Here is a 24353-nt window from a genome sequence, read left to right on the forward strand (position 1 = left end):
TTGAAAATATTTTCCATTTTAAATGTGACTTATTTTTTGTTTTAATGAATTTGTTTTGTCCCATTTAAGTGCACAATTTAAAAAACAAAAATTAGGATTGAAACAATTTAGATCTTATTAATTACTCCTCTTGAACCATCGTTTTTGGCGTGCATGGTGATGCATATTATGTACCATACAACTTCGATTGTATAGATTACAAAGCGTAACCTTACCCGCCATCAAATTCAACATCTTTGTTCAAGGAAATGATCATAGTGTCCTCTACTTCTTGGGACACGATCCTGTTCTTGATCAATACAAAGTAGTTTGTAATTTTGTGTCATCATCTTCACAAGATTTGGACATGATAAACTTGGAGCATTGGGTCTTTGTACTAGAAGTTGGAGATTCTTGGAAAAGAATAGAGTTTGATCAACCTCATATATCTACAAGACCTGGACTGTGCATCGGTGGAGTTATATATTATCTTGCTTTCACTAGTATGTTTGAGGATATCGTTGTCAGCTTTGACGTTAGATCTGAAGAATTTAACATAATCCAAGCGCCTCTTGTGGTGTCTGCATATGTTGGCTCTCTGGGTTTTATAGAGTATGGTGGGAAACCAGCTATTTTTTATCATACTAGTCTTAAAGAAAACGGTTTGGTGGACTTATGGGTCTTGGAAAATGCTGGAAACTGGTCGAGGAAAGCTTTGAGTTTGCAGCCTTCTCAGCTGCTTTAGTTGATAACGACATTCTATTGACGGTAGAAGATACAACTCAAAACGGCGAGGTTATCTTGGTACCAAGTGAGTTGTGTTCCCCTTTTACATTCTCTATTATGATATACTGAAGAATGATTTGAGGAAGGTTGAAATCAAAGGAATGCCGGACCATAAGAAGGTTGGGATCAAAGGAATACCGGACTTTGGTTTCAAACTTATGGATAACAGTGAAAGCATCATCCACTTGGAAACTTGAATACCATTACTTGTTTTTTTGTTATTTCTTTTCTTCTCATTCCAAGCTAAGATTATCATATTATCTTATTATTTTTCGCCTTTAATAATACAATGCAACTATTTTATTTTGTTATTTTAATTTTAGGCAACAAACAATCGTTTAATATGTGTTCTTCAATTTTATTTTAAAATCATCAAGTAAGATTGGATTTAATCGCAGAGGTTACATGTTCTGTATATCAAATCAAGAACAAGTTTTAGAACCCTTGTGGATATATATAAGCTTTTGTTTCAAGTAGAAATGAATATATATATATATATATATATATATATATATATATATATTTCTGTTTTTTTGTTTTTCCTTTAAGCATTCATCAATTGTGTAAAAAAATCTCTGGAAGTGCTTTTAGTATGTAAAGAAGTTATCTACCTAAAGAAGTTTACCCTATAGCCCATGTTTCTTTGATAAACCGGTACTAGAATAACATTTTTGAAGAGTCAGTGGCTCAACATGTCCATGTTTCTTTAAATATCGATTCTCAATGCCTTGAATTCAACAGGTCCTTAATTATAAGTATATCTTATGGCCAGGTCGGAGATTTGACCTCAGGTAAATGAAAGTATTGTCTGAGGGTAGGATTATACATTGTGACCAAATGACGTCTTATGATCACCGAACAGCATTGTAAGCCGCAGACTTATCGATACTCAACACTTTCGAAAGGGATTATTACTTAAGGTGCGAGTTTTTGTTTCTTTGTGTAGGCGAGAAGAATAAGACATGGTTGTCACTAAACCAATGGTGAAGTGGGAACGTTGGAGCCTTGCAGGTTATTCAAAGAACGAGGCACGATCTAGTCAATGATGACGCATCGCAACCTCACGAGGGGGACTTTGCTAGGATTGTCTTGAGTATCTCAACCGTTTACTCGAGAGAGATATTGATATCGTTGAGATTTTAAGACCGTGAAGTTTTGGTTGCATCCATGTCACAGATTTTGGGGGGTCTTGTGCTCTTGAAAAATCTGAAAAGTCATGAGCTTCGCACCAGATCCAATGGTCCTGAATCCGTTTTCTAAGAACGGAGAGAATCTGACATTGATCACCGAGACCAGATTTACAATTACGATAGATCAAATCATGAGCTTTATCTCTCCTTCAAGCAATTCCATAACCCCGAGTTCGTCAGCAAAAGACGACGGCCAGCAGAATAAGAATCGCAGCTTCCAGATTCAGAGATCGTTGATCATTCTTGCTCTGAATCATCAAAAAACGCTTCAACTTTGAAAAATAGGAACTTTTGATACAAACTTGAAAAATCTTAAAGCTTTTGAATTAGTTTTGTTTCTTGAGCTCCAAGTACATATTTATAGCTACGAATAGAATAGGGGAATAATCACAGAAATGGAAAAAGGAACCGTTTGAATTAACCTTTGAATCCGTTTAGGTAGAAGCCGAAATGACGAAATTACCCTATGAATCCGTTTGCTTGCGGACATCGAGAATGTGTCATTGTGTTGTATCGAGTCTTCTTCTTCTTTGCGAGGCCACGACCGACACATGTAACACGTTTTATACGTAACCATTTCAATTTCTTAAATGAATTGTAGGTCAATATTTTTCTTAGTTAGAATCCCATATGTGCATAGCTAAATTAGTTGACAAACAATGTTAATGTGATACAATGAATTTGTTAAATTAGATTAGTATAGTTAACTCACCTAAATCGATCGTGTTTGACTTGATGCTGTGTTTTCAATTATTGAATTTAGGTAAAGAGTTACTCTACTCTTTGTTTTGCAGGCTCATCAACACTTGATGCTGTGTTTTCAACACTTGATGCTGTGTTTTCATCACCAGCTCCATCTTAAGATTCTAAGATTCAACACTTGATGCTGTGTTTTCAATTATTGAATTTAGGTAAAGAGTTACTCTACTCTTTGTTTTGCAGGCTCATCAACTTGCTGCTAAATTCACCATGAAGTGTGATGATGACACATTTGTACAAATTGATGCGGTTCTTAGTGAAGCGAAGAGACCACCTGTGGATAGAAGTCTATACATTGGCAATATCAATTATTATCACAAACAGCTCCGCCAGGGTTAATGGGCTGTTACATATGAGGTAAAAAGTTACAATCTTTTGGCTTAAAGAATCATTGGTATCCGCTTTTTGTCGCATATGAATCCAAAAGTTAATATTACATTATCTGTTCTTCCAGGAAATGGCCAGTAGAAGACTTATCAATGCACTGCACCAACACAAGTTGACTTCAAGATTGTCAAGTTGAAATTGGAGAACAATAGTCAACGAGTGAGTGTATTGGAAATGGAAGCTTACTGGGACTGGTCTGATGGCTGTTTCTACTCGCTTTGATATTGCTTTCATCCCCAAGAGGTTTATTATTACTCTTCTTCCTTTATTTCCCACTCTTCGAATTTCAAGTTTTATTCAGTTTCCATGAGCTTAGCTTGTTTCTTCTTATACCATACCATGGTTCCACTTCCATGGATTATCTTTGGTTTTCTAGGTGTATGTACTGTTGGTTTCTTAGATTGTATCAGATTTCTAATCTCAACACTGGTCTAGTTCTGACTTTTTCAACTGTATATTTTGGATTTCTACAAGTGAGGTGTGATTTAGGCATAGATAAAATGCATACATTTTGTGTGATTTTCTGTGTTTTCTTCAGTTTCATCCTCAAGTTTGTTTTGACGTGTATATACAGGACACCTGGGTGGCTAAAGAAAATGTTTTCGACTATTACTTAGAGCGAGAAGAATGGCCCTGTGGTTTCGTTTTTTCATGGATCTTGGCGATGCAGGTGCTTAGACAGTTCTCTTTGTAAGCTTTTTTTTAGCATTTCTCAGTAACATAGTCTAGCTAATACTTGCTCGCATGTTCTTTAAGAGCCTTCTGATCTGGATAAGGTTGAAATAATCTAAAATGAATGGCAATGGAGATTCTGAACCTCTAGAGCTTACAACTCCAGACCATGTTGTGTTAGCAATATTTTTGGGTTTGGATCTTTTCCTGACATGATGTTTGTTTTCTCAGTTTCATATGTTAAAAAACTAAATATTCCAAGTGGAGTGGTTGGGGCTTGTCGACTTGATTTGGCATATGAGCATTTCAAGGTGTGCCTCGACTGGAACTAGTATGTCGTTATATACTACATTTGATTTGCACGGGAGACTGAATTTAATATGTTTCATTTTCCTCAGGAGAAGCCTCACTTATTTCAGTTTGTTCCAAATGAGAGACAGGTAAAATCATGTCAGTGTGACTTGCATTTCTTTGCTCCCTTTATCAACTTACTTCTAACTGAAATGATTTCTGGTTCGCAGGTGAAGGCTGCCAACAAACTTCTCAAGTCAATGCCACAGAATGGTAATAAACAAAAGGTGGAGGGCGTCCTGTTTTCAGTTGCAACTGCAGATGGAATTAAGTGGTGAGTTTCACTGATGCAAAACAATTGTAATTTGGCAGGAATTGTAAATAACATTGCTAGTCCTACCATCTTTCTTGTGCCTCTGTGTAGAAATTCCCCATGTGGAGATAACTATGGTGTCTCATAACTTTTAGCTGATAACTATGGTGTTTCTTGTGGATGGTGCTGGGTTTTTCATCCTCTCGTGTTAATCAAACCGCAGGTTCAAGAAGCCATTGATGAGATTGGCAGTTCTGGAATTCCTATGAGCGTTGTGGCAAAGGCTTCAAAGAAGATTCAGCTCATATATGTCGTTGTCAGAGTACTTCGAGGTGGTAGATGGTTTCGAAAAGCCACGGCGATCCAGCCAAAGTTACCTTATTTGGTCGATTCTTTTGAAAGAAGTTCACATCATCCTCCGGCCTTAATTCAACGGTTAGGATTTCATCTCTCATCTCCGATGGGAAACGCGGTGGACCGGCCTTCGTCGGCCAGGTCTTTAGTATGTGTGACCTTACTGGGACTGGTGGTCTAGGTGCTCCAAACTTGATCCATATGGAAACAGAAAATCGTCCATATCCTGATGGAGGCCCAATAATTTGCAGCCCAAAGGTTTGGCTATTTTCTCCTAGGTAAGAGCAAAATGCAAACGACGCCGTTGCTGGAGTAATAATAAAGTTAAAGAAGAAATATGCCAAGTTTTCAAACCCTAGAAATAATAAGTGCGTGACCTCACTCTGCTCGTCTTCCTCTGTTTCTCTTACGCAGATCTGAAAAAAGGTAAAAAATTTCAATGTTTCTTCTAGCTTCTTCTATGGGATCCCCTTCTTTTATATAGATTTTTATATGTATAAGTTTGTAGGGGCGCTTGTGAATTAGTAGCTATGGTTATGTCTCTAGCTCTGATTGCGTCTATGCAATGGAAGAAGAGGTCGTCAAAGACGATAAGAAGAGGAAGAAGAAGAAGACAAAGAGGAGAATATTTTTTTGTGGCACCGGAGATTCCTTTGGATCTACTGATCGAGATTCTGACTAGATTGCCTGCTAAATCGCTTTTGAGGTTCAAGTGCATCTCAAAGCTATGGTCTTCTCTTATCTGTTCCCGATTTTTTAGCAATCGTTATCTTACGGTCGCATCCCCACTGCGACCACCTCGTCTATACATGAGTTTGGTGGACCACCTCGTGTGTAATTCAATGGAGGTTTGCCACAACCACCCCCGTGAGTCTGTATTGCTGTCATCTTCTAGTAGCAGTGCTGAGTCTTTGGAACAAGATTTGACACTTGCAGGGATGGGAGGACGCAACATGGTGGTTCTTCGCGGCTTGATTCTATACAATGTTTGTAGAAAGGCGTGTATCTATAATCCCACCACCACACAAAGTGTAACCTTACCTGCTGTCAAATCCAACATCTTTGCTCACGAATACTACAATAAGAGTGTCCTCTACTTTTTCGGACACGATCCTGTTCTTGATCAATACAAAGTAGTTTGCACTGTTGCAGTATCCTCAAAAAAAGTTAAGAGGATAACCTCAGAGCATTGGGTCTTCGTACTAGAACCTGGAGGTTCGTGGAAAAGAATTGAGTTCGATCAACCTCATATCCCTACGAGACTAGGATTGTGCATCAAGGGAGTTATATATTATTTGGCTTCCACTTGTAAGCGTCGCGATATCGTTGTCAGTTTTGATGTTCGGTCTGAAGAGTTCAGTATGATCCAAGGGCCTCCTGTGGTGCCTGCGTATGGTGAGTCTGTGGGATTTATAGAGTATGGTGGAAAACCAGCTGTTGTTGATCATACCATTTTGGAACAAACAGGTTTAGTGGACTTATGGGTTTTGGAAGATGCTGGAAAATGGTCGAGGAAATCTCTCGTTTTGCAGCCTTGTCAGATGCACTTAGTAGATAACAACATTCCATTGATGGTGCAAGGTACAACTCAAAACGGCGAGGTTATCTTGGTACCCTTATTGTTGATATCCCCTTATTACATTCTTTATTATGACCTCCAAAAGAATGATATGAAAAAGGTTTGGATTAGAGGGATACCGAAACACTGGTTAGTAAGCTTGACACAAACTTAACTTTTTATTTCACTCTTATGGATAAGAGTGAAAGCATTATGCACTTGGAAACTTGAATTCCATATTTCTTTTTTTCTTTCAATCTTTAAGATTATCAACATTTAATTTTTTTTTTTTTTGTCAACAACATTTAATTGTTGTTTACTTCAATAATAGTATAATAGTACAATGAAACCATTTATTTTATGGATGTTTTAAATATTTTTTTGTTTTTTTTTTTCCGTCAGAAATTGCTTATATTAACTTTGAAATGTCATTACAAATGTATGATTTAAGCCATTCTGGCTGGATACATGAATCAACGTAAGAAGAAGATGGGATACAACCAAATCGTGCAAGAGCATGAGCCACCTGATTACTCTCTCGTCTAACAAAACGAAACTGACGCTTTCAAACTTTGGCCCAAACCCGTATATCTAAAATAAGATTAGCGATTGAGGAGTTATGCGTAGTCCCATTAAGCAAGTTAATTAGAATTTCGCAGTCTCCCTCGAACATTACGTCAGTGAAACCCCTGATCCATACATGTTGTAGTGCTGTTAGAAGAGCCTTTGTTTCCACCTCTAATGGTGAACCCGAAAAACCCAAAACCAGTGATCCCCACACTTTTGGGAAACCCTTGTGATCGCGAACAATCCATCCTCCCGTACCTTGTAGATACTAGATTCTGTAGATTGAGCCCTGCATCAAAATTACATTTGACATAGTCTCGTTCCGGAGCTTGCCAGTGACCTACGTCAACGTGACGTAAAGGTAACGACCTTGATCTTCGACTCTGCTTTCTTGTAGCTTCTAGCCACTCTTTTGTTTCAGCCTGCGCTTTTAGAACTATAGTTGTTGGACTCTCTCTAAAATTATTAAAAACCAAGTTGTTTCTAGATCTCCACACTTTCCAAAGTAGCCAAAAAGGAAGCAACTTCTGAACATCTGTTAGAGTATGAGACTGAAGTAGGTTCAAGATCGTTGTAAAATTTTCCTCAATGTCATCTGAGAACATTTGAGGCATTGGTAGAGTAATATTTGATATACGCCAAATCATGGAAGAAACAGAGCAAGTAAACAGAGCATGGTTGATCGACTCATTGCAAGTTCGACAACGAGGACAAATGGGGTCTATTCTCATACCTCTAGTAGTTAGTCTGTCAAGTGACCCACCTTCCTCCTTGGTGGGTCCGCCCCTGATTGTGTCTGAGAAATTGATCACATTGCTGCGACGTAACAAAACAAAAGAACTCAAACTTAATGGTTTATTATATATGATTTCGTCTAATATAAGCAATCACAAAATAGTTTTTGAATAATATCCATAAGACATGTTACAAAACAGAGTCTGAAACAATTATCATTCTAATCTAAAACCGTTAAAAACATAAACAACAACGACACTAACAAAAACAAAGAGAAACAGAGCTTTCTTGCAGAAGAAGGTAAAGGCTGAGGAGGAGCAGCACCAGCAGGGTTCTGTTTTCCGGTAGAAGCGGTAGTGTTTTCTTTGGAGCAAGCTAAGTTACAACGACTAGGACGAACAACTCGATACACACCAGAGCTCGTGAGCAAATGTATGTCCTTGTTATTGTCTTGTCCAAAAGAGTAGATGTAACCAAGAGCAGGTCCTGAGCTAGCTCCTCCTGGAGCCGCGGTACACTTAATCGGCGAATCCTTACTGCAACTGAACGGTATTAGAGAGTCTGTGAAGTTTCCACTATCTTCTGGTGATTCAATCGCTGCCCACATTGCGTTTGCATAAAGATCTGCATACAAGTACCTGAAACAAAAAAACAAAAAGTTTGAGGATTTAGTGTTTTAAGGTTTGGAATTAGGGTTTATGGTTTAGCTTTTTACTTACGTTCCATAAGAGCAAGGATCAGTGTTGGATCGATAGAAGTAACCTCCAATAATGGAAGCAGATCCTTCATGTTTGTTCACTTCAGAGTGGTTGTAACCGAGAATCGGGAATGTAAGGTTTGAATCCGCGGAAACATTTTCTCCAAAAGGCGATAATGGGGAGAAAACATAAGGTCCTTCATAAGTTCTCCAGCCATAGTTTCCACCCTTTGTTATGATATCTACTTCTTCATATGTATCCTGTTACGTTTTAAACACAGCAATCTTTTCATGAGAAACTCTGCATCATCACAGAGTTGGATGCTTGAACCGTAAGAAAAAAACACAAACCTTTCCAACATCAGCGCACAAGAAGTAATCTGGTCTTTCGGAATCGAAGCTGCAGCGCCATGGATTTCTTAGACCTAAAGCCCAAATCTCAGGCTGCTCATTTTCATTGCCTTGGAAAGGATTGTTCTTTGGGATAGAGTAGTTTCCCCACAAACCAAGCTTTGAGATTTCAGATACGCCTGCAGAGTTTTATGGAAGAAAAATAAGAGTTAAAACACTGAATGCAAACTCCATAAATACAGGGTTTTGGTTATCGATTTCGTCACTTAACTTGGCATAACATCAACATCAAGCCTCAAGATTTTTCCAAGTAACGACTTCTTGTTCTGTGCAAAGTTGTGAGTATCTGAAACTCCTCCTCCGTCACCAGTCATGAGATACAAATACCCGTCAGGTCCAAAGAGAATCTGACCACCGTGAGATGACGAATACGGAAGTCCCAAAGTGAAAATCCTCCTCACTTCAGAGGCTTTACCAATCTTTGCCTACACAATAAAAGCAACAATCTCTGTTAGAATCTTGATCTCCAAGAAACTCATGTTTTGGGTTTTATCAAATCTTGAATCTTTTGGTTTTGAACTTACCGTTGAAGGGCTCGAGGAAGTACCATTTGCAGTATACTCAGCCACGACGGTCTGATAACGACAAGGATGCGCGCCATCGTCTTTAGGAAGCTTAGAAGGATCACAATTTACATCAGAATTGCAAGCACAACGACCAGAACATCCAGGAGATTTGACTTTATCGCAGTTAAAAGACGCGAAAAACCGCCCGTTCTCTGCGAATTTAGGATGAAACGCCATTCCCATCATACCAAACTGCGTATCGAAACTGACTTGATCGGTAATATCAACAAAAGGAGTCGATTCATCGATTTCCATCGGTTCACCTGAGTCTTGATCCGGTATTGTTCCTAACCAAATCTTACCAGGTTGGTTAGAGAAAAAGGCCCGGTTAGAACCATCAGGATGAGCCACCATGTTTAAGTAAGATCCGGTTCCTATCTTCTCAAGACATACTCCTTTTGGTGGCTTAACATCGGTGTCTTTGTTAACCGGTTCACCATTAAAGCATTTGGTTTTGTTGTTGTTGGTTTGAGATGGTCCACCAAAGGCGGTACAGAATTCGGTTTGGGATTTCCAAAGATCGGTTAATGTTGATGAATTTGAGGAAGTTGAAGGTGAAGTAGCACCACCTAGTAGAGTGGGACTAAAAGGAGAAGAAACAATGGAAATGTTCTGACATGAATCCCAAAGCTTTGAGCATAAGTCTTGTGAAGTTGAGTTGCAAAGAATTGGAACTAGAGAACTATCATCATCAAACAATTGTCCTGAGGATTGATCACATTTCTGAGGAAATAAAGCAACAAAACTCAGAGATTGAGAATCAATTAGCTTCAAACAGAGCAAATGGGTAAGTGAAAGATCGATTCTTTTTTAATGGGTTTTTTCGAATTATTGAGGAAATTGAGTAGACTTACAGAGCAAAGAATGGATTTGAGAAGAGAAGAACAATTAGAGTCAGAGATGTTCATGGAGTTGAAGCGATTCTGTAATTGAAGATCATCTTTGGAATTGCAGCAAGATTTTCCTTTGTAGGAATCGCAGAACTGGAGTGTCTCGTTGTTGTTAACTGGAGTCTCTGACAAAAGAACGAAAAAATAATCAAAACGACAGGAACACAAAGAACACTTAAACTCAAACAGACATGAACACTTACTTGAATCTGAGCAAAGAGGATGAGAAGTTGTTGCAGAGAGTAGAAGAAGCAGAAGAAGGGAACAGATAGTGATGATGGCTTGAATCGTCTTTGCCATTATTGGAACTATGCAACAACACAATTCTCTCTCTCTCTCTTTATCTCTTTCACAGGAGACTAGAAGCTATATATATATATTTGTATGTATATGTGGTAGTAGTACGGTACTAGTACCGTAGGAGGTAGGAACATAGTTGTGACTAAATACGACATGGTCGTTGAAATTTTTGTCAACAATATTAGAGAAAACTTGAGAGAGAAAGGAATAAATTCTTGGATAGGGTGAGACGGTTACGCTAATTTGTCCAATCTCAAATATTAAATTCGATTTGGTATATATGAATTTGTCAACCCTGTTCTCGAAGGCTGATTTTTCCAAAAGGTTCCAATTTTATTTTATTTTACTATGAAAAAGAAATGTGAAATCAGTTTTCAATTTTCTCTCTTAGTTTACCTAAAAAACAATATCGGTTTTGTTCTATTAATCTATCATTATGTGCTATGTATTTTACAAATTTAGCTCATAGAGTCAATTTTATCAAGTCTAGAGTTAACCCTACGAACTTTGTAATATCGGTTACTGTGGTGCATTTTCGTCTTACAATAATTTGTTATTCACCTCATGACATTAATATTGTGTGTTGAGTTGTGCCAACTTCTGTCTACTAGTTTCTCAACTCATTAATTGTTTTTTTAGTTTTCTCTTGAGAACTCAGCCACAACTATTTTTTTCAAAACCTATATAAAAAAGGTGTCGATTAGCCTATTAATCACTAAACCATCCCTAAATCAACAACTTAACCAATAAACCGGAATGATTTTTTTTGTGCACCTAATTGAGTAGCCCGTTTGTATTCTCCATAGAGTATTATGTTTTCCATTTGACAAACAAAATTCTCAAAACATAAATGTTTTCGTATGTAGAGGATAGATTTTTGTAAGATATACAGTAGTAAAGAGAGCAAGGCTTAGACCTTTTGAGCATTTAGATAACCAACAGAGGACTATACTACATATCCTTTATTCGTATCTAAGTATATTTTCTTTCGGGTGTGGATAAAAGACGGAATTGATTAAAAATAATATCCTTCTCCTTACGCATGTTAACCATATTAATACTTTAGCAGTACCTAACATGAACATTATTGGGTCAATTTCGTCGTCCATATGAACATTTTACATTTTTTTACCTTCAATTATTATCTTTTAGGTTGCTCCGCATTTACCTTTTCTCACACGCTTCAAAAAGTTTCCTTCATTAATTTGCATCTTTGGTTAAATCAGATACATTAACCAGTTTGAAAAGTTATAACAGCCAAAGTCCCAAAGAAACCACTGATTAAACAATTGTCTACCGACTAAAAACTCTTACAAGTCCTATACAATATATACAAACCTACTAAAAAGCTTAAAAAGCGATTATGATCAAATGTGAAATACGACCGAATAAATTGAACAACCCACTACGACTAATATTATACGTTAATTTGGAGCCAACTATAAAGCGTCTGAGCTCTGAATATCAAAGCGGGCCATGTAGGAGCAGACTGAATCATGGTCCACAAACTTTTAGTTCTAATATCGAAACTTGTAAATTAAGAATACTTGAATATAACATATTAGATACTGTATATTATTATTAGTATTGATCTCTTCAAAAAAAAATAGAAAAAAAAGTTTCTTAAATATTTGGTGTTTTTTCTTTATTATAAAAAAAGAATAAAATGAATTAAACAATTCTTAATTTTAACGTAAGAAGGTAGTACATAGAAATTGATGGGTTAAATTCAGATTAGAAAAGCATGTTAAAGATATAATTGGCGGGTAAAATTAAAGTATCCCCAAGCAAAGAAAAGATGCAAATTAATGGCAACTTGGATCTCCTTCAAAGAAAAGATGCAAATTAATGGCAACTTGGATCTCCTTCTCGACATTTTTTCTCTTAATTGCATTCCCCATTTCTCACTTACTTTATGAAAATTTAGTTTATTCAACGGCATGGACTTTTTTTCATTAATGAACCGGTTGGACTTTTGAAATAGTCTACTTCTTATCATATACAGTAGTAGTATATTTTGATAATGATGCATACATTCTAGAAGGTAAAGAGAGTTCTACTTGGGATTTTAGACATTTTTAGACAATTAATCAGTAAACTCCAACCTTTAAATTTATACTGTCTGTCTGTCTTGTAAATTCTATTGTTATATATATATATATATATATATATATATATATATATATATATAATATAATCTATTATTTATCTGAATCAACAATTCATGATGAAATTACGTATTGGACTAAAAAGCATTCATCAAACACGTTGTTAGATAGGACCAACAAAGATAAGAGAGCAAATATTTCCCATCCATGAAGATGATGGAACAAACAAACTGTCTAATTTATTACAAGATAAAGTTTCTATATTACATATTTTATAAGGGTTTGACTCTAAATAAACACTTACAAAATTTGTTAAGAAAAAATCGTGACCACTTGATTTATTGGATATTGATAGTTGCTTCCATGTGGAGTTGCACGTAGCGATTCCTCTCGTTCGGCCGCCAAGTCTTATATGTATACATATTAAATAGTGAAATGCGTTCTCAATGCATAGATGAATGAATTAAAAAAAAAAACAATGCAAAATGAAAGCACACATTTATGGTGTTAGGTGCTGAGATATTCCATGTAAACTTTAATCTAAAATCTTATGGTTATATTCACACACTATTTATATATATCACTATCGAACGCAGATAAGATTTTGCTTTTCCCTTTTTTGACTAAAGGATACAATATTTTAACTTTAGTTTATAAATACACGAACTGGACCATTTGTCAGGCCCGGCGGACAGGGCCGGTCCGGAGGGCAAGCAAGTGAAGCCACCGCTTAGGGTCTCACATTGTTAAACACTTTTTTTGGGAGAATTTTTTTTTTTTTACATTAACAAAAAGGCCCAAATTGTTAATTATGCGTAGGGCATTAAAAATAATTTAGAAACTTCGGACCGGCCCTGCCGGCGGAGAGGGCAAGCCAGTGAAGCCACCGATTAGGATCTCAAAATTTTGAGGGCCTTTTTACCTAAAAATTTGTTAAGTTTTCTTATATACAATAATTTTTGTAGGGCCTTTTAAAAATATTGTGGGTTTTTAGAGACAACTACAACATTTTTTTAAGAGTAAAAATCTAATTTAAAAAAAAAAATTTTATAGGCTTTAATTTTGTTTAGGGCACCCAAATTGATCGGACCGACACTGCCATTTGTTGACAAAAAAAAAAAAGAACTGGACCATTTCTGTATTACCCACTTTCAAATTTTTGTCTCTCATCTGAAAAGTCTTTGTTAACCTAGAAAAAAAACTTACATCATCATGACATGATCATCCCGATTAGAGATATTTGTACGTGTGTGTTTCAAATACAATTATACAAGTAGACGTATTGTCTCAAAATTCTAATTAATAATAAAAGAAAACAAAATCTATGAGTATTATGACTAGTTCTTTGGATAATTGGTTTCTTCTGAAACAAAAGGATCTCGTAAATCTTATTGCCACAGTGGCAAGGAAATAGGTACACTAATTTAAATGACAAAATAACAAGAAATCGAAATTTCAAGCACATGGCATTAATTTCCACTCCAAAAAGGAAAACAATTATTGGCCTTATGTTCTCCAATTAATGGTAAGAAATTTCAACCACATGCTCTCTTGTGCTTGTTAATGCTATTCCATTTCTACTTAAGCTTATGGTTTCACACAATCTTTCTTTGAATTTAGTAATTAAGACAAAACAGTTAGCGTGTTGTGTTATGTTCAAAAAAACAATGTTTACTTCTCCAAGATTCTGAACCAAGAACACCAAAACAACTTTGTTTGAATACTATAAGTCTAAAGTTTATCCATCAAGTGCTCCAAGAGCTTTCATGTCCTCTAAGAAAGCTGTGTACGAATCATCAATGCTCTGTGGCTTTGAAGCTGCAGATGTCTTGGCTGACTCTACCTTCAACGGTGCAGCAGAAGCCATAGCCCTTGGTGTAAAACTCAAGCTTGTGGCTATCGAAGTCTTTGGCTTTGGTTTGGTCACAGTTGCTGATTCTCTTTTGACTCGAACCGACGCAGGGACCTGCATATCAACAACAACAACATGATATAAAGCAGTTGTATCAATGTTTGGGACTCACATGAGTTATATCAAAAAGGTGTAGTGAATTCATGTAACTTACCATGGATGTAAGCTCAGGTGTGTGTTGAGCGAGTGGTCTCCTGACAACAGTAGGAGCAGCGGATTTTACAAAAGATGGTTTGTTTGGTACATATGGTCTGATCATTGCTTGACCGTCTTGAAAACTAGACGGTGGTGGTCCTGGTGGAAGCGGCGGTCTCATCATCGGAGGCGGTCCAGGCGGTGGGCCATACGGTGGTCTCGGGATCAGATGACCACCGAACATTCCTGGATGAGGAGGATGCATATCGAGTGGAGACGGTGGAGGTGGAAAACGCAACATTCCTGGAGGCGGATGAACATCAGGTTGAAAATTAGACAGTGGAGCAGCAGCTCCTGCAAATGTTGATTGATGCTGCTGATGTAAAGGTGGTGGTGGTGGTGGTGCAACCATCTTAGAGAGGTTAGCGTTTTGAAAACTACTCCCGTTAGATTCTGCTGGACCACTCTCAGATTCGTTGTTTGAAGGCCTTGAGGGAAGGCCGGGTGGTGGGAGAGGAGGGACGGAAGTTATATTAGCGTTCTGCACAATAGATATGGAAAAATATGTAATCAAGTTTCAATATTTCTTCATTTGATACACGAAAACACGTAAATTGTCACCATTTTAAGACAGCTATCAGTAACAGAATGAGGTTTTACCTTGCGATTGTCAAAGGTAAAATCTGATGATTCCGGGAATCTACCATCGCCTTCACTTCCACTTAGACCAGGAGGAGGTGGTTGGGAAGATTGAGGAAGTGGAGGAGGTGGCGGAAGAGGAGGACGAACCAAATCCTGCTCTTTTGGTGGTGGCCCCGGAGGTGGTGGTGGAAATGATGAATGTGGCAAAGTAAGGCCTGTAGTTGGTGGCAAAGGAGGTGGAGGTGGAAGTGGCAAAGAAGCAGATAAAGCATTATTCCCATCCGGTAGAGGAGGAAGTGGAGGAGGAGTAACTAAGACGGAATCTTCTGACTCGGTAATAGAAGACAATGCAGCACCACTAGATGAAGCACCATCTGAGGAGATACTAAGTCCTGAAAAACGTTAGAAAAAAAGTCCTTTTTACGATCAAATAAAAGGAAATAGGAAAAAAGGACTGTTTTGATTTGTAAGAAGCAGCATCAACAAAAGATATACCTATCGATGAATTATACATTGGTGGCTTTCCTGGGGGTGGTGCACCAGTTGGGTTCAAAGTAGGGTGATAGTAAACAGAGTCCTGTCATAATATGCAGAAAAGTGAGGGAGGTTTTCGAAATCAAGCAAGGGGAACAGAAAGAAAACAAACTAAGTACCTCTGGTTTTAAGTCCTCTTCGCCAGTTAATCTTCGCTGAGGGGGTAGATGACTACATAGAAGACAAGAACAGGTTATACTTATATCTAATAGAAAGCCGATGACATCTTAAAAATCAATATTTATAGCAAATGAAAAGTAACTCGATAGAACGATTAATCACCTGAACATAACAGAGGTTGTTGCCTCACCTTGCTCCTTCTTTTTCTCATCATATTCCTGTGAAAACAAAAGAGACAAAAGAATAAGAAGACAAGAGATGCCAAATCAGAAGCTGGGAGTCTTGTGGGGAAAAGGAATAAAACCTAACTCAACGAGAGCAATACCTTTCTCTTCTTCACCACCATTTTTAGAGTATCTTCAAGCTGTCTCTTTTTATGTTTTCTTGCTTTGTCCAAAGCACCTTCCGCCTCTACACCAATCAAAATATCAACTCTGTATTAGTTTGCATAGAGATTGAACAAATCTGTATATTTGTTGAGGTTTAGAGATACGCTTGAAACTAACTACGGAAAGAAGAAGACACATTCGATTTGAAGGTATAAGTTGTTACTATTAGAAGCAGAGCAAAACTTACTAGACATATCAAGTTTCCTGATCTGTTCCTTGATTTGTTCAGGATCCTTCTTCAAAATTCCAACCTCTCTTACCTTTTGCCTCTCTTTCTTGTTCTGTTTAAGAACCAAAGTTTATGTAAATGGTAAGAAACGTAGCCCACAAATAGACAAACACCAACAATATTTGCTCACAGATAATGAGACAACAATTGAACAAGATGGTCAAAAAAATATCATCTTCACTTTCTTAGCTACTGCAAAGCTATTGATTATTGACCTAAAGGAGTCTGAGCTAGCAAATCAAATTCCCAAATCAATTTATCTAATGCCTAAACAACCCAAAAAAAAAGAGTCTAATCTAGGATAAAGATTAGCCTTTATATGAAGATTTGTCCACTTGAACCAATGATAAAATCACCAAAACATGCTTTAAACTCACCACAAAGAGTAATATATGAATCAAAGCTAAATCAAAAACAGAGCAATTTTAACCTGAATCTAAACTCAATAACTCATACAACTACAACAACAACAATTAATCCCAATTCGATTTCATCAACAACAAAGAAAGGGAAAATTCAGAATGGAGAAAACAAAAGCCCTTACACGCTTAATTTCTCTCTTGCGAATCTGCTTGCGATAAGCATCAGTAGGGTTCATCACTTTGCCTCCCTTCGTCGTCTTCATATTTCCGATTTACCGTTCTTCAATCTCCCTCCCACCGATTTAGGATTTGTTCACAGTGATGAGACAAGAAAAAAACCAAAGATCTTATCTTGTGGAGTCTCTCGCACAAAATAATTTGAATTTTGTTTCCGCGATACACGATTGGATTTTCTCTCCTCCTCGACTCTCTCTCGATCTAATCTACGAAGCTCGAAATCTACGAACCAAATTTATTAACGATTTAATATTTTGGTCCTTCATTGTCAATTGAATCTTGGGCCACTGGTGGACTTTTTAGTTTATTCTGAAAAAGCCCATAAGTAATTTAACATTTTAACTCATATTAATTTCGTAACCAATGAGAATAATGTTATAAACAAATCAATACTATATTTATTTATTGCATGGGTGAAAAGTGCATTTTCACGTTCGAAATTATACACCGAGTAATAAAAATACGTCGGGTAAAAATAGTATATTTTTAACATGACAACAAATTGGAATTTAAAGCAGTATAACAAGTAGCAACAAAATAGTTACTAGGCTTGAGCAATTCACACAAATAGGCTATGTGACCTAGGATGTGTTTCGTTACTGGTCATCCCCTCGACGTGACAACCGAGCAGAACCAGCTTTCGCCATACCCGAATAGTAATCTCCGACGTTTGCAACAAAAAGAGGATCTCTCTCTTCCATCTTTCGAGGGTCATAACGTTTCGAACCATGATCATTCCCTTCATCAGATTGCTCCAAGTCTTCTGTTAAATCTTCCATTGTTTTCTTGAGATTAGCCTTACTCATTTGTGCAGCTTCTCCTGTTGAAATCCCTACCATTGTTATCTTTGGTAAGAAAGGACTTCGCAGCATTTCTCTCTCTCTAGATTCCATATCCCTGAAACCAAAAATTTGTGTTTTCAAGATTTTTACCCTCTTTAACAACATTTTGTTCTCAAATGTTTTGCAAACAATTACTACCTTCCATCTGATGGACCCTTATGATGAGTGTGTTCTTTTTTCGATTCAGAGTGATTAATCCAATCTCCAAAAGGAAACCAGAGATTTTGCTGTCTCTTTTCGTCTTCGCTTGGACTATTATCTTCTACTCTAAGCAGTGATGCGGAAGTATCTGCTTCTACTGAATCACCAAGACATCTAGTTGCTGACCCTGACGCTCTTTGGATAGAAAATGCACTCCTAAGAGCAAAGAGAGAGGAAATGTTAGCTACTTATGAAGCATTTAATAAGTGCTTTAGTGTTGGTCCTGTATACATCACATCAATACGATTTTGCTTGCTCGGATTTATAGCAAAATTCGTAAATCTAAATCCTCCTATAACTCAAACTAGAAAATATTGAAAACGTGTTTAGATTTGAGTATATATATACACAGAACTGAAAATCAATGTCAAATGTCCAAACTTCAAATTCTGCGTCAGCAAACTTCACAGTTTTTAGTGTCAATGTGACATAATAATATGCTTTCACTATGTAATAAAACGGCGTTGGAGACCAAATTACTTGTACGTTCATTAAACGAGTTTAAAAATTAGAAACCCTAGCTTTGAAGAAACAAAAAGAGAGATGAAAGAGCAAACCTTCTTTCAAAAGAATCAACCAAATAAGGTAACTTTGGCTGAATACCCGTGGCTTTTCGAAACCATCTACTGCCTAAAAGTACTCTGTCAACGGCATATAGGAGCTGAATCTCTGCAGCCTTTGCCACAACACTCAAAGGAATTCCGGAACTGCCAATCTCCTCCATGGCTTCTTGAACCTGCAGTTTGATTAATACAAGAATAAAAACCGTAAGTTTTGAGAAACTCCATAACCAACCCTAAAAAGAGTCATTATCAATATATTTGTCTGTTAAAAACGATAAGCTACCCTGGTTAAAATTAATTATCTTTACATGGGAAATTCCTATCCACAGGAATCCAGCAAGATGATAGGAATGGCAAATAACAAACCTAATCTCGTAGCTCTTGTAGCTGATTATGATAATTACATGCTCATCTTTATTTTTAACATAACAATAACTATGTGTACCTCTGGCGGCTCCAGCATGCTATCTCCCATCTCTTCCATAACCTCTGAAGCTAAACTATCGTCAACAACATCCCGTCGTCGTTGCACATGCCGGGTTTGAATTAAAGTATGGAAATGTTGATCTACGGACTCTTCAAGAATGTTATCTAGTACAGCTTTATCAAAGAAGTATGGGGTATACCTGGTAAAGGTAAATAAAATTAGATACAAAAAAAGTAAAAACAATCCCAGGATTTTTCATACAAATGGTAATTGCTCTAAAAAATGTTTTGCACAACTAACAAATTCAACTACAGCCAAGTCAGTAAGAAAATTGAAAAGCCATGGGTTCTGAGGGTTCTGATAGTAAAACTTGGAGGGAGTTGATCACAAGGAGAGGTTAGAAGCTATAATATTTTCATGTCCTAACAAATTCACATTGTTCTGCATCAGTAAAACTCACCACTTAATTCCATCTGCAGTTGCAACAGCGATGTCCAAGTTTTGAGCACCGAAAACAGGGACTCCCTCTACCTTTTGTTTTCTACCATTTTGTGGCATTGACTTGAGAAGTTTGTTGGCAGCCTTCACCTGCGAGTAAGAAATCATTTCACTTAGAAGTAAGTTAATAAAGGGAGCAAAGAAATGCAAATCACACTGACATGATTTTACCTGTCTCTCATTTGGAACAAACTGAAATAAGTGAGGTTTCTCCTGATGAAAATGAAACAAATTAAATTCAGTCTCTCGGACAATTCAAATGTAGTGTATATAACAACATACTAGTTCTAATCGAGGCATACCTTGAAATGCTCATATGCCAAATCAAGTCGACAAGCCCCAACCACTCCGCTTGGAATATTTAGTTTTTTAACATATGAAACTGAGAAAACAAACACCACGTCAGGAAAATATCGAACCCAAAATTATGCAAAAAAGTAGACAACATGGTTTGGAGTTGTAAGCTCTAGAGGTTCAGAATCTCCATTGCCATTCATTTTAGAAAACTTCAGCCTTATCCAAAACCAGAAGGCTCTTAAAGAACATACAAGCAAGTAGTAGCTAGACTATGTTACTGGAAAATGCTAAAAAAAGCTTACAAAGAGAAGTGTCAATGCACCTGCATCACCAAGATCCATGAAAAAACGGAACACAGGGCCATTCCTCTCGCTCTTAGTGATAGTCGAAAACATTTTCTTTAGCCACTCAGGTGTCCTGTATATAAACATCAATACAAACATGAGGATGAAACTGAAGAAAACATAGAAAATCATATGATGCAAACCAGCTAAACTCATCTCATGGAAACTGAATCGAACTTGAAATTCGAGAGTGGGAAATGAAGGAAGAAGAGTAATGATAAACCTCTTGGAGATGAAAGGAATATCGAAGTGAGTAGAAACAGCCATTAGACCAGTCCCAGTAAGGTCACACATACTAAAGACCTGACCGACGAAGGCAGGTCCACCGCGTTTCCCGTCGGAGCTGAGAGATGAAATCCTAACAGTTGAATTAAGGCCGGAAGACGACGTGGATGATGAGCTCTTCACCGTCGATTCGAAAGGGGACGACACATCGTCTGATACCGAGAATCTAAGTGGGAGGCATACACGAGACGGCGCCGTTTTGGGAGGGAAGAGAGGAATGATTGAGGTTACGGCGCTGTGTAGAAATTCGGCGGCCACGTGGCGGCGATGTTGCTTATCCGGCGAACCCATTAACCTGACTGTTCGGTTCGGCAGCTATCTCTGCCTTGCGCAGAATCCAAAGGTGACTTTGTGAATTAGAACATAGAAAAAAATGAAAACATTATTCGATTAGAAAAAAAAAATCAAAGTTAAATCCGTTCTCTCTTTTTTTTTTTTTTGGTTAATTCGATAAAAACAATTGATGTTAATTACATTTAGATTTAACTAATATCGGTTTATCTGTAGATTTGTTGCGTCCTCCCATCCCTTGCATGGTCAAATCTTGGTAGAAAGATGTAGCACTTTGACTAGACGATGATGATAATGATAGCAGTGCAGACTCATGGGGGTTGTGGCAGACCTCCGTTGAACTACACTCGTGGTCCACCAAAGTCATGTATAGACGAGGTGGTGGTCGCAGTGGAGATGCAACCGTAAGATAACAGTTGCTAAAATATCGGGAAAGGATAAGAGAAGACCATAGCTTTGAGACGCACTTGAACCTCATCAGCGATTTGGCAGGCAATCTAGTCAGAATCTCGATCTGGAGATCCAAAGTAATCTCCGGCGCTACAAAATCGTCTCCTCTTTGTCTTCTTCTTTTTCTTCGCGTTCCTCTTCTCGTCATCGCCTTTGAAGACCTCTTCTTCCATTGAAAAGAGATGAAAACAGAGCTGCAGACATACGCATAGCGGCTACTTATGTCTTAATTCGACCAAAAATTTTGTTTTTGAAAAACGATCTGACTAATAGAGACAGAGGAATACGATCAGGGTGAGCTCACGATTATAGGGTTTGAAAATTGCAATATTTCTTCGTTACTTATTGACTCCACAAACGGCACCGTTTATTCTTTACTCTAATCTAAGAGAACTTAGCCCATGGGCTGATTACTACTATACTAAACCTTTGGACTGCAAATAATTGGGCTTTCATTGGGAAACTGACGATTTTCGGTTTCCACTAAATTTACCATGGGCTTTTGTTTTCAACAACAAGCTGCATTTTATCAAATTTAAATACAAATCAAGTTAAGCTAGTATATGTCATGCTCGTTTCTGACATAGCTTCTTGTGATTGTTTGATTTATATTTCTCATCATGAAGTTTTAATCCTTAGAAGTTAGAATGTCTTTTGCAGATGTTTGATTGACTATAAGTTCTATAACTAATTTTCCAGATAAAAAAGGCCAAATTGAAACTAATTGAACACGAGAAGTTAATCATATGTGAACAGTTGATGTCGCATAATGCAAGCGGGTCATTTGGAGGTACAGTTGATAATCTATGAATATAAGAAGGGATTTTTGATCATATAAGATACAAAGCAATTACTCTACTCACCATCTGTTACTTCATAAAAGCAAGAGAGGACACATTTTTACCTATAAAGCATAGAACACTAAAGCGATATATTGATGTAATGTTTGATTATATAAAAAAAAAAAAAAAGAAGAATGATAAACGATAAAAGCTAAAAGAAAAATATTCGTTGGCCTTGCCGAGGAAAAATCCAAAAGAAAAATAAAAAAGGAGACTTCACTTTGATATATATATATATGGACCATCTCCTAGTCAAATTTCCATTATCCAAAGAAGAAGTTCAAAAAAACTGAATCAAATTAATAATACACAAAGCTTATTATGATGTTCTGCATTACTCCTTCTGGTGGAGTAATGCAGAACATCATAATAAGATTCATTGGCTCAGTTGGGAAAAGTTTTGCCTTCCAAAGGTTCTTGGTGGTCTTGGTTTCAGAGATATTCAAACTTTCAATCAAGCTCTGTTGGCCAAGCAAGCATGGAGGATTCTACAGTACCCAGACTGTCTGTTTGCACAAATCATGAAGAGTAGGTACTTTCCACAGTCTGATTTTTTAAATGCTTCTCTTGGTGAAAGGCCTTCCTATGCGTGGAGAAGCCTTTTACATGGAAGGGATCTGTTGTGTCAAGGTTTTAAAGAAGAATGTTGGTAATGGGAAGTCTCTGCAGGTTTGGATTGATCCTTGGAATGAGGATGAGGAATGGCGTCCTCCTTTGCGAAGAAATTATTTCTTCAATCCTGATTTAAGAGTGGCTGACCTTATTGACAGCTCCAGAAGAGACTGGGATCCCCAAAAGCTTGATGAGCATTTTCTTCCTGATGACATCCTTCGCATTAGGTTGATCAAACCTGTGACTGATTGTGAGGACTTCTATTCCTGGAAATTCAATAAGAGTGGTGACTTTTCAGTCAAGTCTGCGTATTGGCTTGCCTCTCTTTCCCTGAATATTCAAGTCAGGAGTGATGCTGAACAGCTTCCCGCTACTAATGACCTGAAATAGAAAGTGTGGGGTTTGTAGACTGACCCAAAAATTAAAGTATTTCTCTGGAAAATGCTTTGTGGTGCTCTCCCTGTTGCAAAGGCTATGAGTAGTAGAGGCAGGAAGATTGATGAGAGGTGTCAACTTTGTGGTGGTGATGAAGAGTCAGTCAACCATGTCTTATTCTCTTGTTCTTTGGCAAGACAACTGTGGGCTCTTTCGGGTGTTCTTTCTCCTCAGTGGGGTTTCCATAATGGTTCTCTTTTTGCAAATTTTGATTACCTCCTCTCGAACCTAAAGAACTCTATGTGGCCTGAGGAATTAAGACTTTCTTTCCCTTAGACCCTATGGAGAATCTGGAAGAATCGGAATTTGGCTCTTTATGAAGGTAAATGCTTCTCCTCTCTTGAAACTGCCCAAAAGGTTCGAGAAGATTGGCTTGAATGGGTGGATGCTCAAAAGCTGGAGGAGGAGGATGATTCAAGTATGGGGGTTAACTTGTGTAGTGCTCAGGTTGGTTGGACTGCCCCTCCTCTTAACTGGTTGAAATGTAATGTTTCCACTTCTTGGTCCAAAAGGAACAAGTTTGTTGGATGTGCATGGGTCCTAAGGGATCATGCTGGTAAGGTTCTACTTCATAGTAGATGTGCTTTGCCTGGTGTTTTGGTGAAACAGGAGGCTCAGTTCAAAGGACTGCTTTGGGCTATGGAGAGTATGAGGTTTCACAGAGTGGAAAAAGTGGTTTTTGCTCTGCAGGAGGAGTTTTTGGTGAATGTGATCTTGCGACCTGCAGCTTGGCCTTCCTTTAGATTTATGTCTATGGAGCTTGGCCTTGTTCTGCGATCTTTTCTTTCTTGGAAGTTTTTTTTGGAAAACTCATTTTCAAACAGAGGAGCTGTTCTTATAGCTAAAAGTGTCACTGAAGATTGTAGACTTCAGTCTTATGTGGCGGTCTGTCATCCTACTTGGCTTGATGGAGTGTTCAATGAAGATAGGATTTCTTCCTCTGATTGAATCTTAGTTTTTGTGTTTATGGCTCGAGTGTTGAGCATATTCTTTTTGTATAGGTCCTCTCGGTGGATATGTGGCTTTGTAGCTGTGTTAGCTTCCTTTAGTGGTTTGTGTTGTAACGATCAATCTCATCTTTAATACAAAACCAGTTGACAAAAAAAAAACTAATAATACACAAAGTTGAAAAGAAAAAAAGTT

The 24353-nt window shown here is 37.5% G+C and overlaps 4 protein-coding genes and 1 pseudogene across 5 annotated transcripts; 2 read left to right on the plus strand and 3 right to left on the minus strand.

The window, feature by feature from the left end:
• The window catches only part of LOC9300885, a 1749-nt pseudogene extending 683 nt beyond the window's left edge, over positions 1-1066 (plus strand).
• Positions 1067-4759: 3693 nt separating this feature from the next.
• LOC9300886 (putative F-box protein At5g62660) lies at positions 4760-6680 on the plus strand. Its single transcript, XM_021016016.1, is given in 3 exon segments — positions 4760-5157; positions 5240-6380; positions 6382-6680. Coding segments are annotated over 2 exon segments (1143 nt in total). The 5' UTR covers positions 4760-5157; positions 5240-5261; the 3' UTR covers positions 6406-6680.
• A 1056-nt stretch (positions 6681-7736) lies between these two features.
• LOC9300887 (HIPL2 protein) lies at positions 7737-10521 on the minus strand. Its single transcript, XM_002866457.2, has 7 exons — positions 10359-10521; positions 10120-10280; positions 9224-9988; positions 8911-9124; positions 8640-8818; positions 8311-8549; positions 7737-8229 (listed from the first exon to the last, which is right to left on the minus strand). The coding sequence occupies exons 1-7, from the start codon at positions 10453-10455 to the stop codon at positions 7812-7814; spliced, it is 2073 nt and encodes a 690-aa protein (XP_002866503.1). The 5' UTR covers positions 10456-10521; the 3' UTR covers positions 7737-7811.
• A 3632-nt stretch (positions 10522-14153) lies between these two features.
• Positions 14154-17351, minus strand: LOC9302576 (arp2/3 complex-activating protein rickA). 2 transcript variants are annotated; one of them, XM_021013408.1, is made up of 9 exons: positions 17069-17351; positions 16483-16576; positions 16232-16317; positions 16069-16124; positions 15906-15957; positions 15748-15829; positions 15271-15626; positions 14630-15151; positions 14154-14529 (listed from the first exon to the last, which is right to left on the minus strand). In XM_021013408.1, the coding sequence occupies exons 1-9, from the start codon at positions 17147-17149 to the stop codon at positions 14302-14304; spliced, it is 1557 nt and encodes a 518-aa protein (XP_020869067.1). In that variant the 5' UTR covers positions 17150-17351; the 3' UTR covers positions 14154-14301. The 2 variants fall into 2 exon arrangements, with proteins under 2 accessions (XP_020869067.1, XP_020869063.1); XM_021013404.1 differs by having other exon boundaries at positions 15271-15644; positions 17069-17350.
• A 173-nt stretch (positions 17352-17524) lies between these two features.
• Positions 17525-20967, minus strand: LOC9302577. Its single transcript, XM_021012575.1, has 9 exons — positions 20519-20967; positions 20274-20368; positions 19957-20036; positions 19826-19867; positions 19617-19744; positions 19175-19355; positions 18724-18902; positions 18104-18322; positions 17525-18020 (listed from the first exon to the last, which is right to left on the minus strand). The coding sequence occupies exons 1-9, from the start codon at positions 20869-20871 to the stop codon at positions 17720-17722; spliced, it is 1578 nt and encodes a 525-aa protein (XP_020868234.1). The 5' UTR covers positions 20872-20967; the 3' UTR covers positions 17525-17719.
• Between the last annotated feature and the right edge of the window lie 3386 nt (positions 20968-24353).

This window comes from Arabidopsis lyrata (assembly GCF_000004255.2).
Source record: "Arabidopsis lyrata subsp. lyrata unplaced genomic scaffold ARALYscaffold_8, whole genome shotgun sequence".
Classification (NCBI taxonomy): Eukaryota; Viridiplantae; Streptophyta; class Magnoliopsida; order Brassicales; family Brassicaceae; genus Arabidopsis; species Arabidopsis lyrata.